The 12,296-nt window shown below is 33.6% G+C and overlaps 1 protein-coding gene across 4 annotated transcripts in view; it reads left to right on the top strand.

Moving 5' to 3' along the window:
• kibra (WW and C2 domain containing protein kibra) overlaps nt 1-12,296 on the top strand; it is a 63,488-nt gene that overhangs the window by 11,330 nt on the left and 39,862 nt on the right. For all 4 annotated transcript variants that reach the window (XM_046631178.1, XM_046631175.2, XM_046631177.2 and 1 more), the window contains one exon: nt 10,775-10,884. In XM_046631178.1, coding sequence (XP_046487134.1) covers nt 10,775-10,884 — 110 coding nt within the window. The remainder of the gene's footprint in view (nt 1-10,774; nt 10,885-12,296) is intronic.

Here is a 12,296-nt window from a genome sequence, read left to right on the forward strand (position 1 = left end):
AGCGATCCGGATAAACGCACATTCATATACCGGAATATAATCTATAGGTATATACATACATACATACATACATATATATATATATATATAGTGGGGGGTGTAATACGTCGACTGCAGGAGACAAGGCGAGGCTCTACTACACAGGGTATTAAAAAGTCGTAAAGGCTACGCAAGCACGCCGGCATGTACATACACACATTCCTATATACGAACGTTGCGCGCTACTTGCATATACAAATGGTTATATGTATGTATTAAACATATACCTACGTGAACTTGTACACTGGCATAATAGCTACATAGTATGAGTACAGAGAAAAAGCGAGAAATAGAGAGAGAGAGAGAGAGAGAGAGAGAGAAACGGAGTGAATCGTGCCGAATATATGTGTAGAGGAAAGAGAAGTCCCTGACACAAATTGCGTAGCCCCGCCACAAAACATTCAGGAATGTATCCCCAAACTTGGAAATTTGATACATTCTCACGGCATGACTACGGCCATCAGATATCGTCACGTGTAGTGCGTACTGTTTCATGTTATAAAATGCGTGTCCGCCATGCGTCTGTATGCCGAACGTGCTTGAGAGAAGCATCGTTTGCATTTCGATGGAAAAGAAATTGAAAAAAAATTATGCGGTTATTGTCGACAATTCAATTATTAACGGGGATGAAAATTTAAGAAATAAAAGAAAAGAGATTTAAGCAGTATAATGTGAAATATAAAATAAGTAATTAGCGAGAATTGTATTCGGGAAAAAAAATAACGTTGCATTTAAATATTGTTTGACTGTTTGGTTTTGATTTTTTATCTTTCGTATTGTTTATCTTTTCAAATTCCTTCGCCAATTTTATTGTCTTCTCGTTTTTATCGCATAGATTTCAAATCGCTAGGACCTGTCATTACTCTCAACGTGAATTCACGATCGCATAGAATTTTTCAACAGCGCTTCGTTCAAATATCTACAAATCAAGGTACAACGTAAGAACTTATTCAACGTATTACACGCACGTTAATACCCGCTGGATACCCATTACTTGCCCTTGGCTCCTCGGCAAGACCGCGCGTTTTGCGTTATACATAGGTGTATACGTACAGTAATATACCTGATAATGCACATACATGTATCTAAATTGGCGAAGACGACGACGCCCACGTGGAGAATGTTCGCCTTTATAACAGGTACTGCACGATAAGTAACGTATATATATATATATATATATATATATATATATACATATAGAATTTATACCTAGAGACAGTAGACATATGCATACATCTTAATATACGTATACGTATAACGTATGATGTATAATGTATATAAAAGCTCGTGTCTACGTTACGCGTGTGTGAAATACGTACATGGATATATTTGTACTTGTATTCTCACTCTTGCTTCTTTTTTATTAATCTTTTACTCTACTTGCTCGACAGTGCGCGTGTGGTAGAAATTTCTACGTACACAGAGCATAAGTATATGCATAAGTGTATACCCATACGGTAGATGTCTATATACGTATAACAGCGATGCACCGTAATGAAAAAATCCAACACATGTACGTCTACCTGTTTCTTCTGTGTACGCACACGCATATCTATTTACGTATATTCTACGCTGCTATAGTGATCCTGTAATGAAACGCTGCAAAAAGTTGTTGCAATTTGTGGAGAGTCAGAGGGAATTTTATATGACAAAAGTCTTCGACGGTAATCGATATTTCCGTTTTCTTCTTTTTTTTTTTTTTAATTTTCATTATAATTGATCCTTTACTTTTTTTCACGCCAATCATACGCGTGTGTCAAGCGAGCGTTTTTTTTTTTTGAAATGGCATTTTATCTACCTACGCGGTAGCTGTTCTTGGTGCCGAGAATGCGTACGAATACCTACTTACTCGCGTAGGATACAGATACGGATTGTAGTGACGACAAAAATACTGGGTCACTGGTCGGTTAAAGTGAACGTGTTTTCTTTTTCTTTCAAACCTTTGTTAGTGTTCACGTTGTACGTTCACAATACTTATATTTATAAATCGCGTTGTAACCTGCAGACGTTTTTAACCCGACGTTTCATATTGTAAACGCAGTTTTTTTGGTTTTTTTTTTTCTATTATTACTTAGCTCCAATGTGCTAGGATAATGAAATAACATATGTATTAGATGCAATTAATGACAAAGGAACGATACTTTTTTTTGCAAATGTTTATTATTTTTTTTCTCTTCGTATAATACATCGTACAGTATTGTTGGATAGTAAAACGCACACAATAATAATAATAATAATAATAATAATAATGATAATGACAATAATAAACAAAAATAAAACAACGTTTCTTAACGGTAAAATTTTATTTCAAAAATTGAAAATGTTTGATTTTATATTTTGATGTCATTTCGTCAGACATACGATGATCTTGTCCAGCTGCATAATACACAAATTTTAGAGGCGAGTCGGCGTCGCTCGTTCAACTCTGCATGATACGTGTACAGATAAATATACGTATGTATAATATATCCTCACGCAACGTATAAGCGCGTGGGTTGACAAGACGAATTTAATAGTCCCGGAAAATACCGCGTATAATAAAATAAAATTTTGAAACGATGTGAAATTTGAAGAGTAGGTAGGCTTCTCACTAGCGCGTCGAATTTCATTATTATAATTAAAAAAAAAAACACACACACACACACGCACGAATACAACCACTCACGCGCGAGAATACAGGAATTGAAAACACAAAAAGCAAACGGACGTTGGAGATGTAAAAAGAGTCGAAAGTATCGTAGTAAACAAAATCACAATGATGATGATGATGACGACGACGATTACTACCGGAATATAAAGAACGTACTTAACACTCGAGATCAGTGAAATCGGAACAAGACTCAACGTTACGGGCAGTATAACGAAAGTTTTTCGCGTACAGTCATGCTTTTAAATTACACATATCCGCGAGATTCGCAAATCACCTGTCTGCCGGATTTTCTCTGCAGATTCTCGGTAAAAAAAAAAAAAAAAAAAAAATCACCCAATAACACACGAAGTATCCGTTTAAAATATGCAATCTTATCTATCGATAAAAGTTATCTAATCGGGAAAGAAAAAGTAAAAAAAAAAAAAGTAAAATGTAAAATTCGATAAGAACTTTCTTCGTGAAAATCGTGGGGATCATTCGATCGCGTCGATTAATTTGCTTATCGGATTTTACATTATATTATATAAAATTATTCAGTTTGATTTTTGAAAGAAATCACGAATCTCGTAGGATAGGAATTATCTGTAGGTAACTGAAAGATTGCAGGTTTAAGACGAGGCTGCCGAGGTTCGCTGGTGTAGCAGAAATACGCGTATCACTTCCGCAAGGAATGCGCCCAGGTTTCACTCGCATTCTTGTCCTTATACCAGTTTATAAAAGTCGCTCGTGTTCTACGCCGAGATTATAAGAGAGCCGGTGCAACGCGTGCAGGTTACTGTGGTACATTTTATTTTATTTTTATTTTATTTTTATTTTTGTTTTTCTTTTTTTACATACATTTACACGTACCGTCGTAACGGCGAAGTATGAGAGAAAATATACATATATTACAAGTATATCGCCGGGTGGGAAAGTTTTGTAAAGTACGGAAAAAGAAATAAAAAAAAATAAAAAATTCGTCTTTATGGTGTACCTACGTGTGGTGTAATGTGTTATGTGTACGCGTATCGTGCGTCAGTCGGTTTGAAAAAGGGAATTTCGTGGCGACGAGGCGCTTTCTCCGCGGCAAAGAAGCCGCTGCCTGCATTCCTTCGAACTTTGCGATATTGTTACATGTAGGTATATATATACACGTGACGATAATTTCCGCAACTTATTGAACGTATGATGTGCATGTAGGATATATTTTTTTATTTTTTTTTTTAAAGAATTTTTACCAGACACCGTAATATTTTTCATTTTCATGGAATTGAATTGAGACGTGATTCTTTTTTTTTTTTTTTTATCGCTTTTGCAGATTTAGTCGGACAAAATATAAAGATTTTTATTTCTTTGCAAAACATAATATTTTCGGAATAATTTTCACTTATCGAATCAAAAGCTTTTAATCGATATCGTATACTCTACGTTATTTCAAATATGTACATATTTAAATGTAGGATGAAATGGCGCGTGAAATCTTTATTTCTGTGTTATATTTTCGTGTGAAAATTGTAAAGCGAAATGTATTTGAAAAATTGTTGTTATTCGAGTTAAATGTATAATACCGAGTTTAGTCGCGTGCCATCGAAATTTCTTCGCAGCAGCGATAAAATTCGATTTATACTTGTGCAACTTTTATATATGTACATATATATATATATATATGTACAATACCGCGTATTGCAAGAATATGCGAAATTTATGCGAGATTACAAAATTCAAAATCTGTACTCCGATAGTTGATTGCAAAAAAAAAAAAAAAAAAAGAAGAAGAAGAAAGAAAAGATAAGATCCAGTCAAAGAAACGTGATTCGGAATCACATGCAACGCGCGATAAAACTTTGAACGCGTATCGTTTCTATGCGTTGATCGTATTTTTATAATTATACTTTCGGTTATCTAGATTATATAAAATCGATCCTAATAAGGCGCAGGTGTGCAATGAGAATATTTTATACCTTGTACCTACTTATAACTCTGGATCCTCGTCGATAATTAATTATATTCGTGCGTATCGCGTGATGCTTCTATGTATAGTAATTCGTCATTTCTAACGAGATTTAAAACCGCGTTCGTCATACACTCGTTTCACTGATAAAAAAGATTGGGCGACAAGTTTGGTTTATTATAACCGATTTGATGTGAGTGAGTTTCGAATTAGTGCCGAATATATTTATCGTTCGTTGCACGAATGAAATAAATGGAAGATTGGAAAAAAGAAATTGAACGATGTAAAATTTGCAAACGTAGTTGTTTTTGAGGGGAAACAAAAAAAAAAAAAAAAGAAGTCAAATAATGACAATAATTCAGGCTGATCGATACGAATCGTTTTACAATGCCTGGAGATACGTAATACAATCGGAATTTTGATCCTTATCTATCGATATACCTATAATAATACGCGATCACGGCAAGGTCGTTTGAATTTTTAGTCACATTGTCAGTGTTTCCGTTTATAGGTAGACAATTATTATCGCGTCATCCGATTACTTTTCTTTTTTTCTTTTTTTTTTTATCCAGGCACTAGCACACTTTCGAAGCGATGATTTTTTCCTGACATTTATAATTACCGTGGAAGTTTTGGACACGTTTAACGCGAAAAGAAATTATGTTATTACGCAGAAGTTGTTATCGCTGGGTATGAACGTATTTTCGTAAATCGAATGTATTTTCATTTATTCGAATACTTTGAATATTCATGAATTAATTATACCAAATAGACCAGGAATCCCGAAATAGACCTGCGTTAGTTTGTTTTTATAATACATAAGGTATATTTATAAAAGAAAATACGTTTAATACGGGTTTTAAAAATATTTTCGTTCGCTTGACGGAAATCGAGTTGTATCATTTCTTTTTACTCTTCGTGATAATAAGATAATAATATTTTCTCATCGATTGCGTGTAAGAAAATACACGAATGATGTGTATGTAACGTTGGTAAAAAAAAAAAATATGGTGCAAAAGGCGTTAATTTACGGTGAAATTCGTTTTTACAGAATCTTGAAAAATTGAAATTTCTTAAAATCAGGGAAAACTTTTCGCGTTCTTGATAACTCATGTAGACGCGATATTTTCTTACGTATTGATATATATATATATGTATATACACTCACACACATACATACATACATACATACATTACACATATCGCGTATATATGTGTATGTGTTTGTCTCCCTGCAAACAGAGATCGCGTGTTTTTCGATGACGCAATCACGTCGGAATGTAGGGTCAGAAACTCGGAATCTTTGTGGGGGGAGAGATACGGTTCTTCATAATGTAAGCACGCCGGGTAATAGAATTAACGCTCTTTTGCGTCAAATGAATTATTCCCTTGTTCGTGTAATGGATAAAATATATCGAAACACGAAGCACGCCGGCTTACTTTTTTTTTTCTTTTTTCTTTTTTTTTTTCTTTCTTTTATCCGTAATCATCGTTACAATTCGAAAACGGTCTAATTGTAAGATATTTTCTTTAAAAAAATTTCCAACAACTATAGTTATGTATTCGTTTATTTATTTAGTTGCGAAAACGTTGTTTTTTTTTTTTTTTTTTTTGAAGAATTAGCCAAAAAATACTACAACGACGAATGTATATCACTGCGATTTGTTATGTGAAAAATTATAGTTCGATATTAATGCAAGTACGTAATACGTTGGTATTTTATATTTAATATATTACAGAGGCGAAATGAAATTCAGATTAATATCGTGATTCTTGATCGAGGAATATTTGCATATTATATACTTAACAAAACTATGTGTGTTTAGCCTACGCTTATTACGATGCCCCGTGATTGCGGTTCGCGATTAGCTGATCCGAAATTTACAAGCTTTGCTTGCCAAGTCTAGAAACTACAAATGGCGTACGTACCTCTCTCTCTCTTTCTCTCTCTCTCTCTCTCTCTCCCTCTCTCTCGGAGATGACATTTGATCATTTCTTGGAACCGAACGTCATATTATGTTATACATATACTGTACGCTAAAGATTATCATGTACATTTTTTTAAATATCTACTAGCCAGTCAGCCGCCTTTTCATTTTTCCCGCCTCGATCTTTGTTTTCATGTTGTTTTTTTTTTTTTTTTCTAACGTTTTTTTTTAATTCTCTCAAATACTTAAACACGTGTACGTCACTTTTACGTATCTTCACACAGATCGATTGTATTTATATATATATATATGTATCACGCACGACAAAGCAACGTGGATAAAATCCTCTCTGTTACTATACATATATTCATGTATATACGTATATTCATATGTTTCCTTTTTATATACATACAAGACTTACGCAATAAAAATTCTATGACGTCAATGTACAATCTTCGTAACAAGTTCACGGTTATATTCAGAATTTAATCTAACCTTCAGACTTTACATAAAAATACTGATCGTCGCAAGTATCTTTGAATTTTCTTACGAACCCTTGAAATTTTTTAATCATATCTTTGGCAACGAATAATGTTTCATCGTTCTTGCGAAATTAATAATAACAACAACAGCGGTAATAACGACGATAATTATTTGAAAAACAATCAATTTCAAACCGTGACACAATAACCGGGTTACGTTTTACGGAAAAATATGAACGCATACGTTAGTTTTTTTTGCGATTTTAAATCACGACGATGATTCAGTACGTATAAAATTTGAACATTACTTTCGAAAGGTCAAATTGTAATAATTGACTTTTTGCAAGTGATTATTTTCCGTGGCGATACTGGTAAATTGAGTTTTTTATTTATTTATTTATTTTTTTTTCTCCCATATTTGTTAATTTATTTGAACACAACTTCCTGTTATTCGAATTTTTGTTTGATTTCTTTTTTGCCCGTGTCTATTAGCCGATCGTACACATGCAATATCGCGAAGTAATTTATTCCGCTCTCTCGCGAGTCTTGCACTTGAATCGTGTAACCGGGTATATAATCAACGAGCTGGCATCACACCTTATAATTAGTCTAATGCCCGCGCCATATTACATGGATGAGGTATACGGTAAATTGTATACAAACAATTCTCAGACCATTGTATCATGGATACGGGCAATCGTATCGCTGCGCGTGTAACACGCCTGCTGTTATAAGAACCGCTGGCTGCTGCTGACTCGACGTAAAATAATTCAAATCTTCCGGGATACACGTGCAGCAGCAGCGGTGCAAGTTCACAGATTAATACACGATGTGTGCGAATGATTGAATATACATCCCGAAAACGATAATTTGAGGACAAACGATACGATTGAGTATAATTGGAAATGATGCGAGGAATGAAATTAAAGTTTTTGATGCCAAATTTCAACGGTTATCATTATTGTTGTTCTCTTCGTTTTACAATGATATTCGTTATAAGAGATAACAATAACGAATAAATTCGCTTTAACAGAGAGTGAACCTAACTAATTTCACGTTTAATGTTATAATTGGTCGTTGCTTAGGATTCTATTCCCACGCCGCGAATGACCAGGTGTTATGCGTAGGTATAATCTATGATATATATTTGTAAATGTACATGCATATATAAAACAGATTATGCATACCTACATATACATATACGTATGTATATATATATAATAAATCTATGTACGCGTATGTGCAATATATAATACTTATCGAGGCATATGCTGCCTTCCAGGTTTTCTTACCGTTTGCCTACTTTGTTCCACTCTCAATTATTTTTCTCGATTTCTTCTCCTTTTCCCTTTTCTCTACTCTCAATTTCTTCTCGGTTGAATATAATATGTAACACGTTATGTTCGGAAGTGTATATTTGTACGATATGCATAGCATTCGTATAATATACACACGCGTGTATAACAGACGTAGTAACACGTGGCTGAAGGAATGAAACGAAAGAATACCTGTAAGAAAGAAATCACATCTAAAAGTGACAAACGGCTGAGGTTACGAATTCGTATTTTTCCTCACGTTAAATTCTTGTACGATGTTTATTTGTTGTTGTTGTTTTCTTCTTTGATGTATAATGTACAATAACCAGCCAAATTTGTTAAACATTTATATAATTATTGATGTACGTAATATCATTTAACCTTCGAGCGTTTCTTCGTAACGCTATTGCGGCGCCGCGGAATGTCAAGGCGAAAACACCGCCGTCAAATATGTGTATATATATATATATATATGCATGTATATAAATAATTAATCGAAGTTCACCTACAGCCGGCAAACCTTAAACAACGAATATTCGCAGCTCGTACGTGATAACATGCAGATTGCGATACGATAACCGTTTCACACGCGAGTAGTATTCCAAGTCTCTTCTTCTACACGTTGTGTAATGATTCTTGTTCGTGTCCCAAGTATTCTCAAAGCAGGTCAAATATGTACATACACTTCGATTTGTGTGATAAGTCGGCTGTACAACAATCGGTATATTGCAAACTGCATGTGTACGTAAATAAATAAATAAATAAATAAATAAATAAATAAATAAATATATGTTGAAAAGTGATTCGCTGTGGCCTTGGCCTTACCGTACGATTCGCGACTTCCAATTTACATTGTACGCTTACGTTCGTATATTTATACATCGTATTTATATACATATATGTATATTATGTATAATTTACAGAGTTTTCATATCGTATCGTATCGTACACAGGCACAGATACGTATAACGTACCACGACGACAGGCGAATACACGATGCGTATTGGTTACGTGCAGAGACCTTCGGGTATGTAATTCTTGAGACTCTAGATTGTACGCGAGTGATCATAGGTTGAGAACGACGACTGACAAAAAGACGGAGACGCGTATTGAGATTGGTATGCCAAGGCCATCGTCTTCGGTACCATTATAATCGGTATATCTACGTAAATACATTATACGTATGCAATGTACTATTAACGCGTTTCGATATCATATGTATGTGTGTGTGTGTATGTATATACATATATATATATACGCGCACGATACACTTTGCAGATGTAGTAACTTTGGTAGACGTATACCTAATTATACGTATACTCATGATATGCATATTATATTTAGCGATAGGAGGGAATGAGACACGCCGAGGCGTGCGTCATTTATTGGGCGGGAATTTTCTTTTCTCTTCATTTTTCGTCACGCGGATATTTCTAGATTTGTTTCTAATTTTTCCTATCAATTTTTATAGTTTGTCTTCTTTCGAGGCTTATTATTGGTGTTTTTTTTTTTTTTTATTTATTTTTTTTATTAAATTACAACCCATTCATAGACAGTTGTAACGTTGTAACAAAATTATTACCTGTGTTATATTAGTATTTACTGACGCGAAAGTTTATTTATTTGAGTTTTATTTTATTCATATGAAAAATGAATTCTATGTTTTATATATATATGTATTTTTCATATATATATGTGTGTGTGTGTGTATATATCGTATCAGTTTCATGGATACAGAGATTCGTGTTCGTATGAATTGAAATGAATAGATCTCAATCAATAGAGGAAAACGAGAAAAAGAAAAACGAAATACCGAAAGAAAAAAAAAAATACTTGCGGTATTCATCGGATGATTATAAGTCAATTTGGCGAATTCTGGATTGACATTTGGCATATATATTTTTGACACCTTAAATAATGAAAAATGGGAAGAAATAGTCGATTTAAAAAAAAAAAAGTAATCACGTATCACCTCCCTTTAAATTGATATACATTCATAAATACGTAGGAGGAAATTCAGCGTTATAAAGTGTGGAAAATATTCTTCGACGACTGTTTTCAAGTATGTAGTTATTTTGATTCGGTGTATCGGATTACTTCTTACAATACCTAAGTATAGGCACGTTATACTGGGAAAAAAAACCCGTGGTTTTGCAAAATTATCTCTAACACTGATATATGTGTTATTACAACCTTACCGCAGTGAAAAATTTACTTGAAACATTTTTCTGAGGAAAGTGAAAATTCCTATTTGCCCGTGAAATTTTTTTACACACACACTCGTTTCGCCACTTCTTTTTTTTTTTCACTGACTAATGAAAATGAATGTCAAAAATTTATGTAAAATTGCAGAGGTTTTCTGATTTTTTTTATATTCTTTTTCTTTTGTTTTTGTCTTTATCTCATGAAATTTTCTCACTCGATTACAGGTTTACAAAGCCCCAAACGTTCGCCGACTGCATTGGCAATGAACTTCCACTCGGATGGGAAGAAGCTTACGACAAGCACGTTGGAGCTTACTACATCAATCACGTTAACCGTAAGTATATTTCTTACTTTTATACGCTTTTACTTCTTCCATACGTTTGACGTTTTATTTATTTTTGCCTATTTTTTTTTTTAATATAATACACCGAAACGGCTTGTTTCACTCCCCCGTCTTTTTTTAATTCAATTATCACTCCGAACACGAGATTTTATTTCATTTTCATGGAAGTTTTGAAAGATTCTTCAAAATTTCCATGTTTTCTGCTAAATTTGAATGAAGCACGTTATAAATATACACATGTATGTATTATATTTATAACACGCTGCCGGATTTATTTCTTAAATGAAACTTTTACAATAGCCCAACAATTTACATTAATTCCGACGCAGGAGGAAATGAATCAACACTTGGGAATGTGCTTTTCATGGTAATTTATCGAGTGTGTTTTACGCATTATTTTCATCTCCGCACTCTGCAGCTCACAGCTGTCTCTATCTGTGTACATACATACTCATGTAACATCTTTCTACACGGAATTAACCCGCCGAAAGTGATTTGCCGCGCAGCATGATAAAAATATATATATATATATATATATATAGATTATTCAATTTCCGAGAGATATCTTCAAACACTATTTCTGTTCAAGTGATGAAATTTTTCAATTGGATAAATCAAGAACCCCTGCTTCTTGTTAAACAATTTTGTTTTCTCGGTAGACACGACATTAATATGTGTAGAAGATGACAAAGATCTATGTGTAGAATAGCTTTGAATCGCTGAGAATTATCAAAAAATTGCACCTTTTATTTATACGATATTTTTATTTTTTTCAAATTCTTAAAGCAGAAAGTCATATTCAAACGAATTTGAGAGATGATCATGTTTTCACAGCGAACAATTTTAAAAGAATGTCGCTCTTATTTTTGCCGTTTGTTGGTTTGTTATTATTAGTTACGTGAAACGATCATCGAGGAAAATATTCGGCATTCTCAGACTGGATGATAAATATTTCTTGTGTATTGTTAAAAATATAAAAAGCTTAAACCTCGTATATTACCCATTTATTTTTGCCAATTCGAACGAGTTTTCGCTAATTTTTGAGATCTCATTTTGTATCAAGATTTAAGATTGTGTCTTCCTGGTCCGATCTCCCGAGCTTTCTTTAAACTTTTTGTTCTCCTCCTTTAATTTGGAAGAAAAAATAGAATCAATAAAGTTATTGTAATCGACCTGAAAATGAAACGTTTAATCTTGACTAGATCTCCACTTTTCAAAGTCCAGAGAATCACCCTATCTGACCACTAAGAACTGACTAAATTTCGAATTTTTTCGCTCGTGCGGTTTTTCATTTACGCATTTGCATGAAAAATAAAAAAAAAAAAAAAAAAAAAATGAAAGAAACGAACGAATTTAATTTCGCAATGTTTTACGGGCTTGAAACGCATTTCCCGGCGGGAAAT

This window comes from Neodiprion pinetum, chromosome 6, assembly GCF_021155775.2.
Source record: "Neodiprion pinetum isolate iyNeoPine1 chromosome 6, iyNeoPine1.2, whole genome shotgun sequence".
Taxonomy (NCBI): Eukaryota; Metazoa; Arthropoda; class Insecta; order Hymenoptera; family Diprionidae; genus Neodiprion; species Neodiprion pinetum.